Genomic DNA, 25,750 nt, shown 5'->3' with positions numbered 1-25,750 from the left:
TTTTTTTCTGGAAAATTTGTGATTCTTCTGTAAAAACCCTGAGTGAGGTATTTTGTTTCATGGTTACTTTGATGTTGCTAACACTATAATTTACAGAAAGCTGAAACCTGAATTTTCTCCATGTGGTAATTAAAACATGTAAGATGTTTGTGCTTGGGTTTCCATTCTGTGCCTGAATAAATATCCAGCTGCCCTCAGGAGCAGCTTATGGATTTTTGGAACAGTATCCATACAGACAGCTTTGATCAGGGATTGGAATTCCAAAGCTCCTTTATTCACAACACATGGTGAAACAAGGGCTTCACCGTGGTATATGTGAGATCTGGGGTCATAGCACTGAATGGGTGCTCTTGACTTAACTTTTCAAAAAAAATCTTTCTTGAACGGTGAACTGCCTGGGGAAGTTCAGTTTTTTAAATTTCTAATTCTCTTGTTCACAAAAACTTCAATTTTTTCAACATTTTATTTTTAATATTTGACTTATTAGAGAGAGCACAAGTGGGGGTGGAGGGGCAGAGGGAGAGGGAGAAGCAGGCTCCCCACAGAGTAGGGAGTGTGAATGAGGGCTTGATCCCAGGACCCTGAGCCGAAGGCAGACACTTAACCAACTGAACCACCCAGCTGCCCTTTCTTAACATTTTATTATCATCGTTTTCAAACACACAGTGAAGTTAAAGGAATTTTATATTAACACCCATATGCCCATCACTTAGATTCTATCATTAACATTTGTTTCAGCTCTATTGAGGTATACGTTTCACCACCATAACATTCACCAATTTTTGGTATATAGTTTTAGTAAATTTGGCTGTGTAACTGTCATCACAGTCCTGTTTTAGAAGACGAATTCACTTAAAAAATGTTCCTTTGTGCTCTTTTACAATCAGCCCCCCGCCCCTGCCTCTCAGCCTCAGCCTGAGGCAGCTACAGTTGCTTTCTCTTGCTGTACTATGTCATCTTCCAGAAATTTCTTATAAATGGGATTGTATAATACATGTCTTTTGTGTCTGGCTCCTTCTCTTTAACAACATAGTGAAAAAGGGTTTCACCGTTGATGTTTTTGAGACTTTTTTATGGTGTTATTTCTAGCAGTAGTTCTCTTTTTTGCAGGTCTTTTTTTTTTTTTTTTTAATCTTTTTATTTTGAAGTATCTTTAGGGTTTATAGGAAGTTGTAAAGATAGTAGAGAAGTCCATGTACTTCTCACTCAGTTTCCCCCAATGGTTATACCTTGTATCAGAAAAAAAGCGTCTTTTCATAGTATATATTTTAATTAACGTCTTTAAAAAAATGGTTTCCTTAAAAATTTTAGTAAGTATGATAGTCTTTAATCTTTCTTGGACTTTAAAGTAATTTTGTTTTCTTCAATGCCTTAGACATTCCGGACTTAGAGTTACAAAAGTTTTGCAGTGTTTAGTCGTAGAGCATTTCTGAATGGTAAATAGAAGTTTTTATGTTAGGAGGTGATCAAAGAAGTTCATCATTGGTCCTCATCCCTGGCCCTGTGATGGACCTAGCCCAAGAATTCTATAATCTTGATTATAAATCTCCAACTTTGCCTGAAAAACTGTCAGGGTTAAAGAGAGAGAGATTACAGAGTTTCTCATAATATCAGACTGTAGACAGTTTGATATTTCTGTAGGAATTGATGGGCGTAAATGTGCAGATTTAACAGTTTTTTATGTTAGTGCAGGTGTTTAAAATTTAACCACAGTACTGACTTGTTGATTTTTAAAAATAAACTGATACAGCTTTTGGCCAAATATAAAGCAAAACCAAGTTTAAAAGTTCAGAGTCAACTTTTTCCTGGTAAATTCTTTCAAACCTCAGTAAATTCTAAATGTGAGGTGTAACTTACTTTTATCATAAGTGGTTTTCTGGTATCTGTTGGTGAAATGAAAAACATGAAATTGGAAATTAAGCTTTAATGGGAATGCAATGGAAAAATGTGTGCGTTAAAGCTATTCTGTTCAATATTTATACCTAAGAACCAGGGTCGAGATGTCTTAAGTTTTAGTCATGGGCTGGAGGAACTGGAACTCATCTGATTGGTTTGAGCTGGAAACAGTTTAGGTATGCCAGGGGTCCCAGACGGTGGGTTTCTCCCCCATCCTGATCATATGTTTTGTGATTAATTAGTTAATTGAAAAGTAAGCGTTAGTAGGAAAAGGTAGACCAGAAAGGCCTGGAATTAAGAATACAGATGTGCCCATTAGCTTGAAGGCAAGGGACTGCAAATCCATGCCAGTGCTGTGGTGAGCCTGCTGGTGGACCCCATCGTAGCACAGGGACAGGTGGCTGTGGAGGAATGTATGAGCAGCTGGCCGCTGGGAGGCTCAGCAAGAAGTAGGGAGTCTCATTTAACTATTGGGAAGTTTCATTTAACTGTCAGGAGCTTTAGCAGATTGTGATTTTATTATACAGAAGGCTCATTATCCACATTATGACAAGAAGATAGTCATTGATGAAGTGATCCCTTATCCTGAGAAGAGTCGTAGAAATTCAGCCTATAATCTACAAGAAAACTCCGAATAAATTTCTTAATGTTAAAATTATACATAATACTCTAGCTGGCTATACCACAACAGTCCTAGTAATTTAAGAATAAAAATATAAATAAGAAACTCAAATGCCTAAAACATAAAATTGTTTCTTTAAATGACCAATGAATTAAAAAGATACCAGAACTACTATTAAAAAGTCTTAGTACAACAAAGATAAACTCAAAATGGATAAAAGACCTCAACGTGAGACAGGAATCCATCAGAATCCTAGAGGAGAACATAGGCAATAATCTCTTCGATATCAGTCACAGCAACTTCTTTCAAGATATGTCTCCAAAGGCAAAGGAAACAAAAGTGAAAATAAACTTTTGGGACTTCATAAAAATCGAAAGCTTCTGCACATCAAAGGAAACAGTCAAAAAAACAAAGAGGCAACCCACGGAATGAGAGAAGATATTTGCAAATGATAGTACAGACAAAAGGTTGATATCCAGGATCTATAATGAACTCCTCAAACTCAACACACACGAAACAGGCAAACATATCAAAAAATGGGCAGAAGATATGAACAGACACTTCTCCAATGAAGACATACATATGGCTATCAGACACATGAAAAAATGTTCATCATCACTAGCCCTCAGGGAGATTCAAATTAAAACCACATTGAGATATCACCTTACACCAGTTAGAATGGCCAAAATTAACAAAACAGGAAACAACATATGTTGGAGGGGATGTGGAGAAAGGGGAACCCTCTTCCACTGTTGGTGGGAATGCAAGTTGGTGCAGTCTCTTTGGAGAACAGTGTGGAGATTCCTCAAGAAATTAAAAAATAGAACTTCCCTATGACCCTACAATTGCACTCCTGGGTATTTACCCCAAAGATAACATGTTGTGAAAAGAAGGGCCATCTGTACCCCAGTGTTTATAGCAGCAATGGCCACGGTCGCCAAACTATGGAAAGAACCAAGATGCCCTTCAACGGACGAATGGATAAGGAAGATGTGGTCCATATACACTGTGGAGTATTATGCCTCCATCAGAAAGGATGAATACCCAACTTTTGTAGCAACATGGATGGGACTGGAAGAGATTATGCTGAGTGAAATAAGTCAAGCAGAGAGAGTCAACTATCATATGGTTTCACTTATTTGTGGAGCATAACAAATATCATGGAGGACATAGGGAGTTGGAGAGGAGAAGGGAGTCGGGGTAAATTGGAAAGGGAGGTGAATCATGAGAGACTATGGACTCTGAAAAACAACTGAGGAGTTTGAAGTGGCGGGGGGGTGGGAGGTTGGGGTACCAGCTGGTGGGTATTATGGAAGGCACAGATTGCATGGAGCACTGGGTGTGGTGAAAAAATAATGAATACTGTTTTTCTGAAAATAAATAAATTAATTTAATTAAAAAAAAAGTCTTAGTACAGAGGTGCCTTGGTGGCTCTGTCAGTTAAACACTGACTCTTTTTTTTTTTTTTTTTTAGATTTTATTTATTTATTTCACAGAGAGAGACACAGTGAGAGAGGGAATATAAGCAGGGGGAGTGGGAGAGGGAGCGCAACGTGGGGCTCGATCCCAGGACCCTGGGATCATGACCTGAGCACAAGGCAGATGCTTAACGACTAGGCCACCCAGACTCCCCTAAACATCTGACTCTTGATCTCAGCTCAGGTCATGATCTCAGGGTCCTGAAATGGAGCCCCTCTTTGGGCTCCACTTAGCAGGAAGTCTGCTTGAGATTTTCTCCTCTCTCTCTGCCGCTACCCTCCTCGTGCTCTTTCTCACACACAAATAAATAAATCTTAAAAAAGGGGGGGTGCGGTGCACTTGGGTGGCTGCAGAGACCAGAGACTGCAGGAAATGTCACAAGCCAGTAGACAAAGTGTGGGTGAAATGGAAGAAAATTTGTCTATTTATAAGAGTAGAAACACAAGTTAACACTTTGCACTAAAATCAATTTCAGATGGACGAAGAGTCAAAAAGGGGCAATGAAGACAATAGAATGAAGAAAATTTAATCATACTTAACTGATGTTAGGATGGAAGGACTAGGCTTAAAAGTACGACTCAAAATTAAAAAAATAAAACTTGCTAAGTTAATAAAGACCATTATAAAAGGGTTAATCCAAACTGGGAAAAAGTATTTGAAACATAACAGTGAAGACATTCTTAGCACCAACAAAAAATAAACAAAAGCCCCCAAAACTCCCAGGTCCAGAAATAAGTAAAGAACATATAGTTAATTCTTAAAAGAGAAAACATCATTGGCTAATGAACATGAAAACCGTCTTTTCAGATTTAAGATATGTATGATAAAGTGGTAGCGAGAGACCATTGTCTAACAACCAAATGGTAAAAGCTTATTAAAAAGATAATTTTAAGTATTGCAGAAATTGTGGCAGAACACTCATCTCACAGTCTCATACAGCTAATTGGAATGAAAATAGTCTTGGTCGTTGACTGCATATTTTAAAACATTCACATTTCTCTAGCCTAGGAAAATAGATGTCTCTTAGTTTAAGCTTTCATCAGTAAAAGTTTGTTTTGAGCCTGCGTGTTAGGCATTACACTGAATGTTTTTTTTTTTTTTTTTAAAGATTTTATTTGTTGATTTGACAGAGATCACAAGCAGACAGAGAGGGAGGCAGAGAGAGAGAGAGGGAAGCAGGCTCCCTGCTGAGCAGAGAGCCGGATGCGGGACTCGATCCCAGGACCCTGAGATCATGACCCGAGTCGAAGGCAGCGGCTTAACCCACTGAGCCACCCAGGTGCCCTACACTGAATGTTTTATATTGGTCTCATTTAATTCTCATGAGAATCTTGTTAGTGTACCTGTAACAGATGGGCCATCTGACACCTAAAGAGAGGAAAAACCGTTCTGGTTTAGTAAGCAAGAAAGAAGGCATTCTTCCTTGGGAAAGTGCTTGTGATTAAATTAAGAATATGGCAAGTTATAAGAGTATATCTACCAATTAATTTTCTTAACCATTTAAAGAAAGAAGGGCAGTAAAGATTAGTAGGCAGTATTCACAAATGTTATTAATATCATGTTATTAAAATGTAATTTTACATTTAAGAATGATGATTAGGGGCACCTGGGTGGCTTAGGTCATGATCCTCAGGGTTCTGGGTTCGAACCCTGCATCGGGCTCCCTACTCGGTGGGACGCCTGCTTCTCCCTCTCCCACTCCCCTTGTTTGTCTTCTCTCTGGCTGTTTGTCTCTGTCAAATAAATAAATAAAATATTTTAAAAAATGATTTTTCTGGGGCACCTGGGTGGTTCGGTGGGTTAAAGCCTCTGCCTTTGGCTCCTGTCATGGCCCCAGGGTCCTGGGATCCAGCCCTGCATCAGGCTCTCTGCTCAGTGGGGAGCCTGCCTCCCCCACCCCCACCTGCCTCTCTGCCTACTTGTGATTTTTGTTTGTCAAATAAATAAATAAAATCTTTAAAAAAATGGTTTTTCTTTTTTCTACCCACTTTTCTACAATTGAGCTTAAAAAATTTTTTTTTAAGTCAAACTGGAGAAGAAAAGGTGGGAGTGAAGAATAAGCAATGGGCAAAGGTGAAAATAAAAATCAAAGAACAATTAAAAAAAAACCAAAACCAGTGCAAGTTACCTCAGGGAAAGTCCTTCAGGCCTTTGCTTTTGACTTATATAAGAAGAGCCTAATCTGGTTATGCACGTGCAGATTTATATTCTGCTCACCTTACTTTGCATGTTTCTGTTCCTTTCTGAGGGTATTAGGGATTTGGTAAGCATCTGGTGTGTTATAAGGAACTTTTGTTTTGTATTTGGAAATAAAGGTTAAGTCATTGTTCAAGTTCAAAAAAGGCTAGTGATAGATTTCCTAAGTACTGATTCAGTTTGCTGTTAACGCTGTTTTGTTTTTTGTTAAATATTTTATTTATTTATTTGAGAGAGAGTGAGAGGGGAGAGGGTCAGATGGAGAAGTAGACTTTCTGCTGAGCTGGGAGCCTGATTCTGGACTCACTTCTGGGACTCCAGGATGATGACCTGAGCCCAAGGCAGTCACTTAACCAAGTGAGCCATCCAGGCTCCCTAACAGTGTTATTTTGTTTGTTTGTTTTCTTTTTTTTTTTTAATAGACAATACATATTTATAAAGCCAATGGGAGGGAATTGTTTATTTTAATCTTTTTTTAAATTAAAAAATCCAACTTCTTAAAATGCAGCTGCAACTAATTCTGCTTTTCTATGGTGTTTCAGGCTTACACCAGCCAATTTGTATCCCTTGTCATGTTTGCCCTCATGATGTGCGATGACAGGATCTCCATGCAAGAGAGACGCAAAGAGATCATGCTTGGACTGAAGCGATTGCCTGGTATGAAGATCTCACAGTGGATGTTTGTTATCTGTGGGAGTGGCTAATGGGTGAAGCCTTTTCTCGTCCTTTAAGCTGTCTGTGGCTTGTAGCTATTTAGTCAAAAAGATCCTTCTTCTTTGGCACCTGTGTTTTTAAAAATCTTTCATTGACTAGAAACACTGGTCTTTGGGGTGTCTGGGTGGCTTAGTGGGTTAGAGCCTCTGCCTTCGGCTCATGTCGTCATCTCAGGGTCCTGGGATCGAGCCTTGCATGGAGCTTTCTGCTGAGTAGGGAGCCTACTTCCCACCACCCCTCTCTCTGCCTGCCTGTCTGCCTATCTGTGATCTCTGTCAAATAAATAAAAAGAAAAAAATCTTAAAAAAAAAAAAAAGAAAAAGAAACACTGGTTTTTTGTTGATTGCTTCCAATATATTATTGTTATTATATCGTTCAATTTATTACCCTTTTTTCATAGACTTTGTTAATATTACTTCTTAACAGATTTGATTAAGGAGGTACTGAGCATGGATGATGAAATTCAGAAACTGGCAACAGAACTTTATCACCAGAAGTCAGTCTTGATAATGGGACGTGGCTATCATTATGCTACTTGTCTTGAAGGGGCACTGGTAAGTCTTCTCACTTAACAGTTGTGGTCTGAGGACTTATGGACCTGGCATACAGTCATATATACTTTTAGGTCAAATGAAATAAATAGGACTTTTGAAAATGTCTCTTACCAGTGTTTATGCACTTGGATTTGTTATCTTGAGAAAGGGTAACATAATACTTAATTCAAAAGTGAATATTGGGGCGCCTGGGTGGCTCAGTGGGCTAAGCCTCTGCCTTTGGTTCAGGTCATGGTCTCAGAGTCGTGGGATTGAGCCCCATATCTGACTCTCTGCTTAGTGGGGAGCCTGCTTCCCCCTCTCTCTCTGCCTGCCTCCCTGTCTACTTGTGATCTCTCTCTCTCTCTCTGTCAAATAAATAAAATCTTAAGAAAAAAAAAAAAGACTTAAAAAAAAGTGAATATCAAGAAAAATACATTTTACCACCTTGATTTGGATTTAGCAAGTTAGTTAACTACTTGGATTAATTTGTTGCCTACATGTGAGTAAATAGGAGATTAAATTCTCTAGGTGTGAGATTTCATGGAAGTAAACATGAGGCAAGTAAAAACAGTTACAGAGTAATAGGAATATATTCATGATCATCTGAAATCCTCAAGTGTTTGTGGGTTTAGAACTTCTAGTTACTTACTTAATAAATAAACAAACTTCCAGTTACTTGATAGTTTAGAAATAATGATCTATTCACCTATATTTACAGGTCAGTGGCCCTTTTATATTTTTGACTAAATAGTGACTTCAGACAGCAGATGTTTTATGTAATATTTGCATAAGAATGGGTTTTTGAAAAACAGACTGTAGACTAATCTAGTTCTTTCCTGTTAGAAAATCAAAGAAATCACTTACATGCACTCTGAAGGCATCCTTGCTGGTGAATTGAAACATGGCCCTCTGGCATTGGTGGACAAGTTGATGCCGGTTATCATGATCATCATGAGAGACCACACTTATGCCAAGTGTCAGAACGCTCTTCAGCAGGTGGTTGCCAGGCAGGTAAGTTAGGGGCTCCTGGGAGGGCACCAGGATTGTCTAAGAGTTGGGTTGCTAAAGCTTATTTGAATTTTATGACTTTAAAGTGATAAACCAGTGTCCAGTAGGAGGCTTACAGAACATGTGGAGGTTTACATGTGAAGAAACTGAGATAGTCAAGAGTTTTGACAGCATCCAGCTCCTGTTCTCATAATAAGCAGAACCAAGACCAAAACTGAGGTCCTAGTCTCTCAGTGTCTGCTTCTCCCTTTCAAGTTAATATTCTTGAAAGTATATTTCAGGAGAAACTGGGTTGTATGTTACTATTACAGGTGTTGTGTTTAACTGAGTTTCCTTCAGCTCACTCGGCTTTTATATAAAGTCCCAAAGATATTGCTGGCTGTTAACTGAGCTCGGTATTTCTCAGTTTTGTGAGTTTGAATAAATTACCGAATCCCACAGTTTCCGTTTCATTGGCTGCAAGTCAGATCAATCTGAGTTACCACGTAGTATTGTGAGTCAGTGAGGCCACGTGCATGTGGGCAGTGCAAAATCTGCACGTTCTTGTGCAACAGCTCTGCCTTTGCTTACCAGTGATTTTGTGTGTGTGTGTGTGTGTGGCTTTTTCTTTGCCAGGGACGCCCAGTGGTGATTTGTGATAAAGAAGATACCGAGACCATTAAGAACACAAACAGAACAATCAAGGTGCCCCACTCAGTGGACTGCTTGCAGGGCATCCTCAGTGTGATCCCCTTGCAGCTGCTGGCTTTCCACCTTGCTGTGCTGAGAGGCTATGACGTGAGTGACGGGTCCAGGGGAACTCTTGAGCTCGCTTTCTACCTGGTTCATTCATTCATTCATAGTTCATTCATTCATTCATAGTTTTCCTTCTAAATTTTTAGCTACAGCTTTGGAGAAATCCCTCAGGTATTTATTCGTGACCTGTCACGAATGGCCCAATTCGGAGATTACATCATGACCCTTTTTTTACCCATAGAACCTGAAGGAACCTTGGAGCCTACCTCTGTGATTGGAGATTACCTCCTTGAGGAATCCCTAGGTGTCCTCTGTTTTCTTCGGGGTGGCTGGCAGTTCTTTGGGATGCCCCCACACATTGCAGGGTTTAGTATCCCTAGTTCCCCGGGCATGACAGCCCAACATCCTGCTCTCATACACAACTCCTCTCAATCACTACTGACTGGCATTTCTAGTAAGAAAGGATTTAACAGGGAGAATTAGGCTTAGGTTTACATAGCCATTAGGAGACCTAGGGAAAGGCAGGGGAGGGAGGCCACTGTGCCATCCGCCAGGGTAGGAATTGCAAGGAACCACTACTGTCGGGGGGTTCTGGGCTGCTGTAGCACCAGAGTGGGCCACTGCCAGAAAGATGCGTGGAAGCTGCCAGCAAATCCCACATTAGCTGCCAGAGGCCCATTACTCTCCGAGTGGGCTGCGCCTTTTGCAGAGGACCACAGAGCGCTTTTTCTGCTGAGTCGGCTCCTTCAGGATGTTTTTTCCTCATTCCAGGATTTTTAAGATGCATTATTTGCCTTTTTTTCTTTTTTTTTTTTACTTTGTTTTCTAATTTTTTTATTGTCTGTAATTAAGATGGTTGAGGAACATGTTGTTTTCTGATTCTATATGCAAAAGTAATTTGCTTAGAGTTGCTGTTTCTCCCTCCCTACCACCACCCCCTCGCCCAATTTGTACAGTCTTTCACATATTGTTTCTTTGCAGGTTGATTTCCCCCGGAATCTTGCCAAATCTGTAACTGTAGAATAAGGAGCATCTGCAACTCTGGGCGGTTGAGCAACACAAGACACCTTTTGTATTTAACACCTTGATTTAAAATACCACCCTCTGAAGCCTTTTTTAGTAAATCCTTATTTATATATTGGTTATAATTATTCCACTCAATTTGTGATTTTTGTGAAATTACCTCATATTTTTCCAGTAATTTGTGGGGGAGTTTAAATAATGGAATTTATATTGGAATTGTTATCACAAAGAGATTCAGCTCTCATTTTCTTCCAAGGATGCCGGGTGTTGAATTTCTGGGCCCTGCACTTCAATCTGGGAAGATTGTGTGTTTTTAGAATAATTGGCCTTTGTTTTACTGTGCTTCTCTTCATTCAGCCCAAAGAAAGTATAGTACATTTAATTGGAATATCTAAAGACAGAGGCAATGTATGCAAATGCTTAGACATTTGATTAAGGTTTTGTTAAGTTTACGAATCAAGAGAAGATGCTGTGATTTGTTTTGAAATTTGTGTTTTGTTTTTAAATCACACTTGTAGAACTTAAAAACCGAAAGCTTTTCTTAGTAAGTTGGGTTAACCTGAGTGTCTCTGACCCATTGCTTATTATGTGGAGGTCTAGTTAGAGTTAAGGTAGGAAGCTAGAGTATAGTAGTACATTGGTTTTCTCCACTCTTAACAGCAAGTATTTGCACAATTTTATAGCAGAAACTTTAATTTTGAGCTGCTTAGGACAATTGACAACATGATTTTCTGTGTGAAGTTGGGGGACCTCCAGGTGGGGCGTCCTGTTCTAGTTTTCCATCTTCTAAAACTGGTTTTATTTCCTTGTATCTGTAGTTTTTTGTTCCTTGTGTTTTTGTTTTTGTTTTTTTAATGACTTGTTCTTGGAAATCACCACACAAAGTTGCTGTCATGTGTCTGAGATTAAATCGGTACTGATATATGCAGAGTTCTGTAATTTTTGTTCTGAGGAAAAATTGCTTGCAGTGAATTTTAACTTTTTACGCCTTGTTACATAACTCATACCAGCCTGCCAGTTGGAAGTTCTTTGTAGTTTGGAAGATTTGCAAGTCTTTTGACTAATCATTTGATTGTAAATGTATGTGCTGAGCTAGATTTAGAGAAAGCTGTATGTTTTACACTGATGCTAGTGAAGGATTGCATCAAATATAGTATTATTTCCTAGGTATACTTCTCTACTGTCTGTGTTCCACCCCTGAAATCTATTTAGGAATGAAGAAGATACAAATGAATAGAGTGGTATCAAGGTGCCTTCAGCTGGTTTATGTCAGAAACAGAATTTAACAATTTAGATTAAAATAGAGTAGAATATTAGTTTGACACCCAACGTGTTGTGAGTAATCATTTCTTTACGGGGCTTTTTGGCCAAATCTTGGGGGTTATAGAGCAGTGTGTTTGTGTTTTGGTGAAGTCCTTCTCTTTTTAAAGTTTTTGCTTTAAAATTGTGAAGGTAAGATATTTAGCATAGTTATTTAAGTAAATTCAGGCTTTTTCTTTTTTCTGTGTTTGAATTTCTTGGTGAGGTTAAGATTTTCTAATAGCTATTGCTGCAAGGGGAGCACAGAATTCTGCTTGTGTATTAGGGTTAGAAAAATACTTAACATATTTTGAGGTACTTTGGAAGGACTGTCCTAGATGGAGACTAGAAACCTGGTTGTTTTTAAAAATAAAATAAGGGGGCGCCTGGGTGGCTCAGTGGGTTAAAGCCTCTGCCTTCGGCTCAGGTCATGATCCCAGTTCCTGGGATCGAGCCCCACATCGGGCTCTTTGCTCAGCAGTGAGCCTGCTTCCTCCCCTCTCTCTCTGCCTGCCTCTCTGCCTACTTGTAATCTCTGTCTGTCAAATAAAATAAATAAAATCTTTAAAAAAATAAAAAAAATAAAAAAAAAATAAAAATAAAATAAGGTTACTATTTACATCATATGTATGTTTTCAGTATAGCTATATTTATCTATTTTAATTATTTCTGAGATGATTTTGTTTAGGCCTGCTAGTTTTAGTATTTGTATAGTGTCATTTCTTATGTTAAATTAGCATTTTATGTCTGATTTGTGTGGATTTGTAACATTTCTTAATGGTCTGAAGTTTAAGTCGGCATTCTAAGTGAAAAAAATGTGAAATCAATCATTGGTTTTCAATTTCTATTTTTCTCTTCTTCTGTGTCTGTCTGTCTCTCTCTTTCTCTCTCTCTCTCTCTCTCTCACACACACACACACACACACACACACACACACACTTCAAGCTAGGATAAGTTCTGAACTGGATATCAAAAGCTGATATTAAAGAAAAAAGAAGTGATATTTTCCAAATAAACATGGTTTCTCTTTTTTGTCCCTTCTTGCTTCTTACTTTATTTCATGTAGTGATTTTTAAATGCTTTTATGTATTAATTACAAACACAAAAAAGAATACTCTAATGAGGCAAATCACTAATAAGTATGCATGCCTAGTTAGAACCAATGTAATATTAATAGGTAAGAGAATCTGGTTTTTCAAGAAAGGTATTCTACAAAAGGAGTCCTTATATAAAAAGTTCTATCTTGTAGTACATTTAGGGTTTAAATTCATTCACATGTAACTTAAGAGTTCCTTACCTCAACCCTGAGCCCTTTTTAGGCTGGGATCATGGGTAGTGTCTCACACATGGCTCAGCAAATGATGGTTCCTTTGCAGTCAGTTGGCTTTTCTGTCTTTTTAAAATTCCCTGTGCCATAGGAATGAGTGGGAAGAGGAAATAATGCTCGCTGTTTTTAGTGTGCTCTAATTGTGTCAGCCTCCTACTAAGGGCAAGTCACTGTGCCAGGACCTAGAAAGGACCTCATGTTAAAAGCAGAGTCTGCTTGTTCCCAGGCAGACTTATCACTGGTGAAGACCAAGATCATTGCGAGCACAAGGTGAAGGGAGTGGAAAAGTGGAGGTGAGCTGGGTTGTTAAATAATGGTCCAAGCTTAGGGAAGTATAATGTTCAAAAGAGGGAAGGTGCATTTTGTAGAGTGCGCTGTTGCCGCAGGCTGCGTGGACCACCACATGTCTGTGGTGCGCCAGGGAGCGGCAAAGGCGAAATGCACAAGGGAGAAAGTAGCAAGCATCAGTACTACTCCAGGGGGCGGACTCAGGGCTGCCTGCAGGTGGGGCTGAGGGTTAAGAGAGCTAACACAGATTTTCTCTCTTAGTTTTGTGGCAAGTTGTTTCTAAGATGATGACATCTTAGCCTTCTGACTACAGATCTTTTGGCCTAAGCTAATCATGAGGACAGGAGGAAAAGGAGCCTCCTTCTCCCCACTCCCCATCTTTATTTCTTGGTAATGCTTATTTGGCACTTATTTATATTGTCTTCAAAGAAGGAAGACCAGCTGAAATGTTTGCTTTAACAAATATATTTTAAGAAGTCCTTTGGAGTCAGTGTTTTATCTGCCTAAAAACTTAGGATATACTATAGCAATAAAAGGGAAAGACTAATGTTAACAGTAGTATGTGACAACTTAAGTGATTTTTCTAAAAAGCACAATGTTATTGAAAAGTGTTTGTGGAAAAAGAAATCATAGCTCACACGGAATTTGCAAAGGCCAAAGAAATGGAAGCGAATGGTAAAGGAAGGTATTTTAGCCTTATGTCCACGTAGTCATTGGGTTTTATCTACCAGACTACCAGGTAGAGTGTCGTCTTCATGAAAACATACTTCAGATCGCTTTCTGTGTTCTTCATATTAGAATCTCAAGTTTAGAAAATTAACACATCAGTTTTTTTCTCACAATATTTAAGGATTATTAAGATAACAGTATTTCCGTAGCTTGATGAGTTTAACCATATCTTCAGATCTGTGACATGACAACTGATAGGACTGATAACATTTGCTTTGAACCAATAATTTCCAGGGTTAAAAGAAAATCATAGTTGACTAGCAAGATTGTAAAGTTAGGCTGTATTAACCTGTAAGTCTGTAATAGCTTGGTATCACTGTTAAGGAATCTACCGTAAATAACAGCTAATGAGAAAGTTTTAGGAAATTCTTGAACTACCTTTCTTACGGTACTCAGAATGAATACAGAAATGATCCTGTTAGCGTTTTATTTTATTTTTATTTTTTTATTTTTTTTTAAAAGATTTTATTTATTTATTTGACAGAGAGAAATCACAAGTAGATGGAGAGGCAGGCAGAGAGAGAGAGAGAGGGAAGCAGGCTCCCTGCTGAGCAGAGAGCCCGATGCGGGACTCGATCCCAAGACCCTTAGATCATGACCTGAGCCGAAGGCTTAACCCACTGAGCCACCCAGGCGCCCCACCTGTTAGCGTTTTAAATGTTCTTTGGTTGACTTTTGGTTTGTTTTTTTGGTGTCTTTATCTCCTCTTTCTCTCTCTTTCTTCTTTCTTTTTTGCTTAAATAAAACTTTTGGTATTTGTTTAAATTATACTGATTGTGAACAGGAGGTTTTAGAATATTTGCTTTGTTTCAGTTTTCTGTTCTATAAGATAAATGTGTAGTTTACCGAGCCATTGGATCATTTCTTCCTCATGTCTTGGAAGTCCAATAACTCTAACCTTGAACTGTGAATAAATTACCAAAACTTACTGAGAATTGCATTTTGAAGCAATTTGCCAATATTTGAAGTATATACATGTTTGTAGATGTGTTAAAGATTGTATTGCACTAAGAATGTAGTCAGTGTTAGTTGTTAGTAAACTTTTCTGATGTTAGAAGTTACTTCATTACTATTGCTTTTTAAAAGAAGAGATGATTGGATAAATATAATCAGGAGTTTCATGTCTCCACTCCAACTTGCCAGTTGTTTTTTGAAAGAATCATTAGACTAAAACAAAGGATCTACTTTTTGTGATGTCATATACCTTAACAAGTCTTTTAAAAATTTTTGTGAGAATGTGTTGTTTCTAGCGAATTTCTAGTGTATACAGTGATCAGCAACTTTGCATAAGTAAATTGATAGTTGCAAAAGAAGGATAGTTGCAAAAGATGGGTGAGTAACAAGACAGCATGTATGCTAAAGTTTCTGTAGTATCTGGCAATCTGTTAATTATAGAACAAAGATTCCTTTTACAGGATCCTTTTATAAACAGCAAGCGAAAATCTCTATCCCGAGTGCTTACAGCACTTGCTGTGTTCTGCAGGAGACAGAGTTATGAGCCAGGGTAGTTTGAATGAATAGCTGTGCTGTTTTGCCTTCCCGGAGACTGAGGCCAGTTCCTCATCTCTGTCTCTGTGTTGCAGCAAAGCCTGGGGCTGCACACAGCGTGGGTCATTTTTTCCATGGGTCACATTTTGGCATAAAATCCAGCTTTACTTTTATTAAGCAGTTATCTTTAAATTCTCCTCAGTTGGCTGGAAGTATTTACTGAGTACTTACTAAAGGCCAAGAAATAATTTCCCTAAATTAGAGGCCTGTTTTTCATTGGAGTGGCATTTAAGAAAAAAATTGTTTTAACTTTTTTGGATGAGGAGAAGAAGTGAGAGTTAAGTTTCTCTCATTAATCTGAAGGTACATAGGTGTCCTGCATTTTACAAAATGATATAAGAAAAATGATGTTGGAACTTTATTAGTTTAAACATCCTGGAGCTATAAACTAATCTTGTCATTATATACAGACAGGTTGCCAGGTTACAGGTCATTTAACCAGCGGATCCCTTCCCCAGAAGTATGTGTATAATAAGATAAATTTATTATTCTCTTTTTTTGGTTAGCATGTGTACAAGAGATTATTTGCAAGATTGAAAGACCACATTTTTGAACTTCATACTAACATGATTTATTGCCTCAAATTCCAAGGTTCACTTGTGTGTTTTCTCATGTATTTCTCCTAATGCTGTCATGTAGCCATATTTTCCTTTTCATATTTCAAGAGATTTTTGAAAATGAAGTATGAATGTACAGTTGAAAATATGGAATAAAAAATGGAGCTTGTAAACAATTAGAAAAATGCTTTTTTGGATAGAGTTACAGTTCTTTCCTTCCACTCACTTATGAGTCTACCTCTGTTTGTGTAAGATTAAAAAGATTGTTTATACCTTATTAGGATGAAAGCTCTTGGCATGTTTTTCATATGCTTTATTTTCTGCAGTATACTGAGTGATGTAGAAGCATCCAACAATTTAAAAACCAGAGCCTAATGTGTATTGTGGAACTCATAGCTCTTGTATACCCTGGGGGAGTTCATTTTTGCCTCTATCACTCAGCTTTATGTGTTCCAAAATGGAGGTAAATATGGTGAGGTCTTAGAATTGCTAGAATAGTCATGGAGAATTCTAGATTCATTATACCTAAAGGGCAAATGACCCTGTGGTTCTTAGCTAATGCTTTTTTTTTTTTTTTTTTTTAGATTTTATTTATTTGACAGAGAGATCACAAGTAGGCAGAGAGGCAGGCTGGCAGTGAGAGAGGGGAAAGCAGGCTCCCCACTGAGCAGAGAGCCTGATGCGGGGCTTGATCCCAGGACCTTGAGATCATGACCTGAGCCACCCAGGCACCCCAGCTAATACATTCTTAATTTGTGAGACTCAGAGGTGGCTGTCCATTAATTTTAGGTTGTCCTACAACATCCCGGCTGTGAAGCTCCCCGCGTACCAGGGCCACTGCAGTTTGTTCCTACCAACAGCCCCTTTCAGGTGACACTCCTGTCCGCATGTTGTCCTCACTGATGCCAGTGTGGCGTCCTCCAGACATGGATGTTCTGTGGCAAGTTCAATGTGAGATGGACTCATTAGAAAGCCTGGTCTTCAAACAGTGCCTCTAATGGGTTGGATCGTACCTGAGAGAGTGAAGGCTGGTAGTTCTCAGGCAAGGGAAATAGTAAATACAAGTTTCTGGTAGACGTGAATGCAGATAGCCAGTAGAGTTGTTTTGAAATATTAAATATATTTGCTTTGACTTTTATCTCTTGCTTTCCTAATTTTGTATTTATCCTTTGAATAAAATGTAAACCGAATATTGAATTACTTTTACTGCTGCTGTGTAGAAACCTAAGAACTGTGGGAAATCCTTATAAGATTTTTATCTCGTTTTTGTTATTAACTTGGACCTATGTGTAGTTACTAAAGTTCAAAGTATTTCTTTGTTTGAAAGAAACGAATTAACTTTAAAACTTCCTAATCTGGGCGCCTGGGTGGCTCAGTGGGTTAAGTGGATCATGCCTCCGGCTCAGGTCATGATCTCAGGGTCCTGGGATTGAGCCCCCCCATTGGGCTCTCTGCTCAGTGGGGAGCCTGCTTCCCCCTCTCTCTCTCTGCTTGTCTCTCCACCTACTTGTGTGTGATCTCTCTTTCTGCCAAATAAATAAATAAAAGCTTAAAAAAAAAACCAAACAACTTCCTAATATGTAGGGGTTTTGTGTTTTTTGTTGTGTTTATTTTTGTTTTTTGACATTTGAAGTGAAATGGCCTCTGAAAGCAGAATTGACATTACTGACACAACGTTAATAACTTCAGTTCTTTGAGTTATTTTCTCAGCAGAGACATATTTGTGTAAATTTGTTCGTGAATGCCTGGTTTCAGGAGTGTAGGAGCTCCCCAGAACAGACAAAAGCCAGCTGACTTGTAGACACTTTGTTCTCCTCAACTTGGCCTTCCTGACGGGTGACATTCTTACGTTAATGGTCCTCAGTTCCTTTGGGTTCAATATACTGAAACTAAGGAAGGGCAGCTCTGAGAGTGTTGACATCCTATCAGAAGATAATGCTGATTTTTTAGGTTATTTTTTATTTTATTTTTAAAGATTTTATTTTTAAGTAATCTCTACACCCCAGATGGAGCTTGAACTCATGACCCTGAGATCAGGAGTTGCATGCTCCACCAACTGAGCCAGCCAGGTGCCCCTAAAGTTATTTTTAAAATTCAATAATTTATTTTTTAAATACTGTCATGGCTTGGCTTATGCCCAACTAGGATGCCTCAAAACTTGGATCATTATTTAAATGGACAATCCTTTGCAAAATGTAACAGTTCTTGTTTTTCCCTTCTTACTTTGTACTGCCCAGTATCCTGGCTACTCTGGGTCCGTAGATATGAGAAGGACATGTGGACTAATGGGTTCTGCTTTAATGATACACATATTTCTCATTGCCTAAACAGTGCCTTTGCCAGGGGAGTTCCTTAATAAAATGCTTGCTGACCTTAAGTTACACTCTAAATAGCATTTTTATTTCTAATTTTTTCTTTCAGTGCCTTTACTTGCTGAGCTAGAGTTTGATCAAGAAATCATAAATCACTACCAGCTGGCATTTCTAGTAAGAAAGGATTTAACATGGGGGAACTGGGCTTACACAGCCATTAGAAGGCCTGGGGACAGGGAGGGAGGGAGGGCCATGTGCCAGAGCAGGAATTGCAAGGAGCCACTACTATCAGGGGTCTGGGTTGCTGTAGCACCGGGTGGGCCACTGCCAGAAGATGTGTGGAAGCTGCTGGCAAATCCCACATTAGCTGCCTGAGGCCCATTAACCTGTTTGCAGTTTACCACTGGTGAATACTTATTTCTACTTCTCTTCTCCAAATTCTGTACAAGTGCCTCTCACTGGTGAAATCTAATTGGATCTCTGTGGCTAAGTATCCAGCGGAAGGGAGATATTGTACAGTGCAGCTCACCCTTTGGATTACCCAGCATCTCTACTCACCCTTGTCTCCGTATTTAAATTTCCAAAGAAGAGCAAGAAGAATACCATGGTTCTCTTTGGCATGCTGCAACTATCCCTCTTGGAATAAAGAAACACTGTCTTCCCAAGAAAAGATACATTTCACAAGTTTCCCCCCAAAAAAGTAATGTTCGCTTTTCTCCCTTAGTCATAGGCTCTCTTCATATAAAACTCATAAAGTCTGGGGCGCCTGGGTGGCTGTCGTTAAGCGTCTGCCTTCGGCTCAGGTCATGATCCCAGGGTCCTGGAATCCAGCCCACCATTGGGCTCCCTGCTCAGTGGGGAGTCTGCTTCTCCCTCTGCCCCTCCTCCCTGCTCATGCTCTCTGTCACAAATAAAATCTTTTATTTTTGAAAGTTCATTTAGTCTTAAGTAGAATAATTGGAAGGGGGGAGAGGACAAAGTTGATTATATAAATGAATATATATCAAGAAAAGATAACATACTAAGCCCTCATTTAGTACTAGTCAAGAGTACATAGTTTATATAAATCTCTACAAGTACACACAATTATATACATTTTCTCTTCCATTACCCATTTCGTGTTCCCTTTGCCCTCAGCAAGCACCCAGGTTGTGGTGACTCTTGGCCAGAACTTTTTGCTTCTCTCTCAGCTCGGTTGGGACCCTCCCTCTCCTCTCCATTCTTGTACCTAAATTGGGGACCCATATATGTAGAAAGGTGGCCGTAGGAATTTCTGTCAATACTGTAGACAAGGTAGCAAAAGAAAATTTCCGAGATAGAAAAGTTAATGCTGGATAGAAAAGACAAAAGAAAAGGGGAAAAAAATTCTCCAAAGCAAAAAGTAAGCGAGCATTACTTGGAGAAATACTGAAGCTGAGGGCAGCCCTTGAGGGGGCATCTGTTGGTCTCCTGGAGGCTAGAGCTTTTCAATGCTAATGGGCTGCACTTGGGGGCAGGAGACAAAGCCACAGTCTGAAGTAGGGGCTGGGGGGACGGGGACATTCTTGGCCAAAGAGTAACCCAGGAAGTATGTCAGAGAGGGTAATAACGAGGGAAAAGGCGGGCCTCAGCCTCCGTTGTGGTGGATGGGGAATGAGTCTCCCACGGGAATTCCTTACCACAGCTAGACCCCAGGCAGGGTTTGTGCCAGATGTTGGCCCTACTATTTGTCCTAAAAAACCTCAGAGAGGTTATTCACAATGACCCTGAGTTGACAGAGCCCTCAGGCACCTGGCAGAACCAAACCTGAATGTTTTGGAGCAACGAACTTTCGAACTTTCTCGGTATAAGCCTCAAAGCCTCGCCCTCATTATGTCAAGAAATAAACTCAAAATGCAAAGGCACAAACATCTATCCTCAGTGAGAGGGAAAAAAAATGGCAAATGACAGAATCTTGTTCATAAACACTATTGTCTTTATTTTTTTTTTTTAAAGATTTTATTTATTTATTTGACAGAAATCACAAGTAGATGGAGAGGCAGGCAGATAGAGAGAGAGGGAAGCAGATTCCCTGCTGAGCAGAGAGCCCGACGCGGGACTCGATCCCAGGATCCCGAGATCATGACCTGAGCGGAAGGCAGCGGCTTAACCCACTGAGCCACCCAGGCGCCCCAGACTATTGTCTTTAATTAATTAATTGAATTAACTTTAATTAACTTTCTTTATGTCTCAGTGGGAGAGAGATTTGAGGCAGAAGAAGCCATTCGGCATTTTGACCACAGAGGCAGATGTGGGAATGGTACAGCCACCAGAAGCTGAAGAGATAAGAAATGTATTTTTCCCTTAAGTCTCCAAGGGGAGTGTGTTCCTACCAACACCTTGATTTCAACTCTGTGATACCAATTTTGGTCATCTGGCCTCCAGAACTGAGAGAGAATAAATCTCTGCTGTTTTAAATCACCATATTCTTGGTAAATGATTACAGCAGCTACAAGGAAATGGATTCAGAGAACTTGCACATCTTTTGTTGTATTTATCCCTAGGTACTTGATAACTTTTGTTCTTACTATTTTTTTTTAATTACAATATTTTTTTTAAATAAAAAAAATTACATTTTCTAGCTTTTTTTTTTTTTTGATGGTATAGAAAATACAATGAAATTCTGTATGTAGAATTTGGTTTGCTGTAACTTTGCTAAATTCACTTATTTCTAGTGGATATTTTCTATATGCAATATTATGTTACCTGTGAATAACTGGGTTTGTTTCTTCCCTACTGATCCTTACACATTAAAAAATTTTTTGCCTTTCTCTGCTGCCCAGGACATCCAGTATAATTTGAATAGAAATGGTAATGGGAACTTCCTTGTTTGTCCTTCTAATGCCAAAGGAAAAATTTCAACATTTTACCATCAGGTATTAGATTTGCTGTAGATTTTTGTAGACACCCTTTATCAGGTTAAGGAAGTTTTTTTTTTGTTGTTTGTTTTGTTTTGTTTTTCCTATTCTTAGTTTACTAAGAGTTTGTTTGTCTTTAGTTGCTATATGGCTGCTTGGGTTTTATCAAAAGCTTCTACTGACATCACATTATTTTCCTCCTTTAATCTGTTAATGAAAAGGGTTATGTTGCCTTCCTAGAAGAAATTCAGTCTAGCATTTTTAGGCTTTAAATTGCTCCCCAAATTGCTTTATGTTGTGATGTGTCATATTTGGGTTACTCAAGTGCAAGATACATTCTAATTTCCATTATGAGTTCTTTGACTCAGAGGTTACTTAGATGTGTTTCTTAATTTTCAAACATACCATTCTAGTTACCATGTTGTTACTGGTATCTAATGTGGTCAGAGAACATGCTCTGAATTACTTTAATCTCTTGAGTACTTTCTTTTAGTCTGGTATATGGTCAGTTTTTTCCAGGTGTTCTGTGTGTGCTTGAATTTAGCTATGGCTGGAATGGTCTTTGAATAGGCCCATTAGGGTCGTTTGTCGGTTGTGTTGGTCAGATCTTCTCTACCCTGGTTGATGGTTTGGTTTTGGTGGTGTACTCAGTTCCTGAGATGGGCGTGTTAACATCTACGTTGGTGGAAGTCTCTCACCTCTTCTCATGCAGCCGCTTTATAGATTTCTTCTTGCATACTTGCTTTACGTATTCCGATGTTATAATGAGATGAATGCACATTGAAAGCTGTTGATGAATTGAAAATGTTTCTTATGAAAGAACCCTCTTTATTCTTTAGTTATAAACTTTTGCTTTAAAATTCAGCTTGTTGGGTCGCCCGGGTGGCTCTGTTGGTTGAGTGACCGACTCTTGGTTTCAGCTGAGGTGGTGATCTCAGGGTCATGAAATGGAGCCCCGCCCGCATCAGGCTCTGCACGTCTCAGGGAGTCTGCTTGGGGACTCTCTCTTCCTCTCCCTCTCCCTTTGCTCCTTTCCTCCCCTCTGCTCTCTCTCTAAAATAAATAAATAAATCTTTTAAAAAATGAAATAAAGTCCAGCTTGTCACCTAGTAATTTAGTCACACCAACTTTCTTCTGGTTAATATTTGCATGATACATATTTTTCATCTTTTGATTTTCAACCTTTATGTAACCTTATGTTTTAGATTTAAACTTTTATGAACAGCATATTATTGGAGTTTTAAAAATCCACTTTGAAATGTTTGTCTTTTCAATAGTGCATTTAGTTAATTTACATTTAGAAACATACCACTCAGGTGCCCCAGCTGTTTTTCTCTTTATATTTATGGGCCAACCCACTTAAGTCTACTGTTTGGACCGTGGTATGGGAAGGAGCACAGTGTGCCCTGCAGATAGGACTCTGAGTGAAATAAGAAGAGGAAAAGTATCTTGCCTACTGTGGTATTATGGTTTATAACACGACACATATATTTGATTGTTCTTCCAGTTTCTGGCATAGAGCTCCTAAAATTCTTGGAATTTCCTAAGTGATAAGTGTCCTAAAAGTGTCGTTTCTTATGTTCTTGAGGTAACTTTTGGAAAGCCCCCTGGTCACCTAAGGATAGGTAGGGGCTGGTTGCCAGGGGAAACGACCATGTGCTTAGACGGTTGGAACTTTCAGTTCCATGCCTTGATTTCTGGGAGGGGAGAGGGGCTGCAGGCTGAGCCAGTCACAGTGACTAATGAATTATCCGTGCCTTTGTGATGAAGCCTCCATAAAAACACAAAAGGATGGGGCTCGGAGACCATCCGGGTTGGCACACGCAGGGAGGTGCTGGGAGGGTGGCGTGCCTGGAGAGGGCAGGGAAGCTGCGGGTCCCTTCCTACATACTTGCCCCGTGGACAGATCGCTTTAGCTGCCTGTTGATTCATATCCTTTAATATCATTTGTCATAAACTGGCTCTCTAGTGAGTACATGGGTTTCCTGGATTCTTTGAGCTGGTCCAGCAAATTAATTCAACCCACGGAGGAGGTTGCAGGAACCTCCGATTCCAGTCGGTCAGAAGTGCAGGTGACAGCCTGGGCTTGCAGCTGTTACGTGAAGTGGGGTCAGTCTTGTGGGACTGAGCGTCTTTCCATGTGGAATCTGATGCTGTCTCTGGGTAGACAGCACTGGAAATGAGTTAAGTGCAGTGCACTTGGGTGGCTCAGTTGGTTGAGGGTCTGCCTTTGGCTCAGGTCATGATCCTGGAGTCCTGGGATGGAGCCCTTGTTAGGCTTCTTGCTCAGCAGGAGAGTCTGCTTCTCCCTCTGACCCTCCCCTATCTCATGCTCTCTCTCTGTCTCTCAAATTAATAAGTAAAATCTTTTTTTTTTAATGAGTTAATTGTTTGGTGGTGTGGGGAATGCCCCCATCCTTCCAAACACATTGGAATTGGTATCAAATCATTAATGTAGTTCAAGTATTTAGTACACTTTGAAGAAAGCAATGATGCAAAAGGCCGGATTTATGTAGAAAGTTATTCAGCTTCTCTTCCTGCTCCTCAGTTGGTGCTAGAACTAAGCAGAGGCATCATTTTCTTGGTGTGATGCCTGGATTGAAACACACCAGGGGAGGCCAATTTTGCTATTCTCTAAAAGTCATTTTTGGCTCCCACCTACCCTGGGTTGAGTTGGAAATGTGTAAATTGAAGCCCAAGTTGAGAATGAACTGGAGCCTTGAAGCTCTTAAACACTTATTACTTGAGAGAATGTGTATGAAAGGACTTTTAATCCTGTAATATGTGTAACACATGTAATATATGTAGCATATGGAAGGTAGAACTGACCAGAAATGTGAATGGGAAGTAGGAAGAAAGCACTGCATATTCTATATTAAGAACTTTAAAAAGTAAGTAAAAACTGTAACAAGCCAAGTTAAAAATAAGAAAGAAACCCAAAATTTGACCAACTTTAGTTATAACTTTAACTCGATTTATTGCAAAATCACTGTATCTCTGCAGGTCTGGTTTCCCTGGTATCTCGAGGAGAACATTTTGGGTCAAAGCCACATTTGATGCTCAGCCATGAGTCTCACGCTTAAAAGTTAATAAAGTTCTTGATTCCAGTTAATTTTATTTCTTTCTCTTAATGCGCCTGTCCTTTTGGAAATTGGAATGTAGAATGCAATGTGGCAAATGTTAAGTAGTGGGAAAAACTGTTGGAAAATGATCTGATGTCAATTTACTTCTCTTGTTGGAACAGAGCAATCCTTTCCCCAGTGCTTGAGCCTGGATCCTCTGGCCGCAGACAAGAGGGTGGCTGTCGCTGCTGCATTCACTAATGCTCGGTCTTGGATGGATGAGGGATCCCCACTTGGGTATAAGGGGGTCAGACTTGTTTGGACTTGCCTGAAGTAGTGGGTGAACTTGAACCTGAACTTGGGTGAGGGCCTGTATAGTCTCCTGTGGATTAGACAGGATGACTTGGAGCTTAGCTGCTGGAGAAGAGCCAGGGGCCCCCACCCGGACCAGCCCTTGGATAAGAGCTTGGGTTCTTTGGGATAGCAGCAGCATCTTCTGCTAAAAGGTCAATGAGACCATGGGTATGTAGTCTGGTTTGGGGCGCATTCAATGAGCCGAACACAAGGGAAAAATAAGGGCTTCTCCAGAGCTTCACCGCACACCACCAAATGGCCTGGCTGCTGGGCAGGGTGTAGAGGTGACAAGGGGCACTGTGTCTCGCGGTGGGTCTGTTCAATGCACACAACACCCCTTACTCAGCAACACTTCTGCAGAGGCCAGAGTCCCCCCGGAGCAGGTGGGCGACAAACCCAGGGCCAGTGTGGGTTCCTGCTGGCCATATGTTGAGGTTCTTTCATTGGCCTGGCAGGCCTGTGGGGCCCAAGGAAACTTGGGTTGCATAAAAAAGGAAAAGAATACTGTAGTTGGCAAACAAAATGTGTCTTTGTGTGTGAGACTGTGTGTGTGAGAAATGAGCTTTCGTTTAGAAGCTTTGGCAGTGGCTTCGACTGGTTCCCCAGCACTTTCAAAATGATATTTTCTGAGCCTGGAAACCAAGCAGGCAGATCATGGAATTTTGGCTGGGGATGTTTTTTAAAAAATGTAGGCTAACAGGGAGAAAGGAGGCGGGAATTTGGCCGGGAGGCCTCTCTGGGCTGCAGAGCAAGCCGAGCCGGGTTACCATGGTGGTGCTTCCACTGTTTATATAAACAAAGGTTTTTCCTGACAAACATACTTCATATTTAATAATCCTCAACCCACAGGGGCCTCTGCTCTGTGTGTGTAACTAGTTCATGCCATTTGGACTGGGGATTTCATTATTGTGTGTGGGTTTTTTCTGAGGCCCCCAATACACTTCAAAATTAAGTGTTAAGTACTGAGATTTGAAGTCCAAGGGTGAGATGGGTTTAGTGATTGGAAGAGACAGTGACCTGCCATATGAAAGGTTAAAACAGACCTTCCGTGATCTGAAGTCTATTGGACCAGCCTCCATGGAGCATTCAGAACAGACCTGTACTCCCACCATCTAGTTTCTTCATCTCTCTTAAGAGCACCGGTGCCCCTGCCCAGTCAGTCACATGTCACCTTGCCATTGCCTGAGAT

At 39.9% G+C, this 25,750-nt stretch overlaps 1 protein-coding gene and 1 long non-coding RNA gene across 5 annotated transcripts in view; both read left to right on the top strand.

Annotated features, from left to right (window-relative positions):
• Positions 1-11,131, top strand: part of GFPT1 (glutamine--fructose-6-phosphate transaminase 1) — a 61,848-nt gene extending 50,717 nt beyond the window's left edge. For all 4 annotated transcript variants that reach the window (XM_059187870.1, XM_059187871.1, XM_059187869.1 and 1 more), the window contains 5 exons: positions 6,736-6,850; positions 7,334-7,461; positions 8,287-8,454; positions 9,067-9,228; positions 10,168-11,131. In XM_059187870.1, the coding sequence (XP_059043853.1) occupies positions 6,736-6,850; positions 7,334-7,461; positions 8,287-8,454; positions 9,067-9,228; positions 10,168-10,212 (618 nt within the window). In that variant the 3' untranslated portion in view covers positions 10,213-11,131. The remainder of the gene's footprint in view (positions 1-6,735; positions 6,851-7,333; positions 7,462-8,286; positions 8,455-9,066; positions 9,229-10,167) is intronic.
• A 3,368-nt stretch (positions 11,132-14,499) lies between these two features.
• On the top strand, positions 14,500-24,252 carry LOC131840246 (uncharacterized). The gene is made up of 2 exons (XR_009357292.1): positions 14,500-18,969; positions 20,482-24,252. It is a non-coding gene; the product is annotated as an uncharacterized LOC131840246 (long non-coding RNA).
• The last annotated feature ends 1,498 nt before the right edge of the window (positions 24,253-25,750 follow it).

Source organism: Mustela lutreola, chromosome 9, assembly GCF_030435805.1.
Source record: "Mustela lutreola isolate mMusLut2 chromosome 9, mMusLut2.pri, whole genome shotgun sequence".
Lineage (NCBI taxonomy): Eukaryota > Metazoa > Chordata > Mammalia > Carnivora > Mustelidae > Mustela > Mustela lutreola.
Note: the sequence above shows the minus strand (reverse complement) of the source record. Positions and strands in the feature narration are given on the sequence as shown.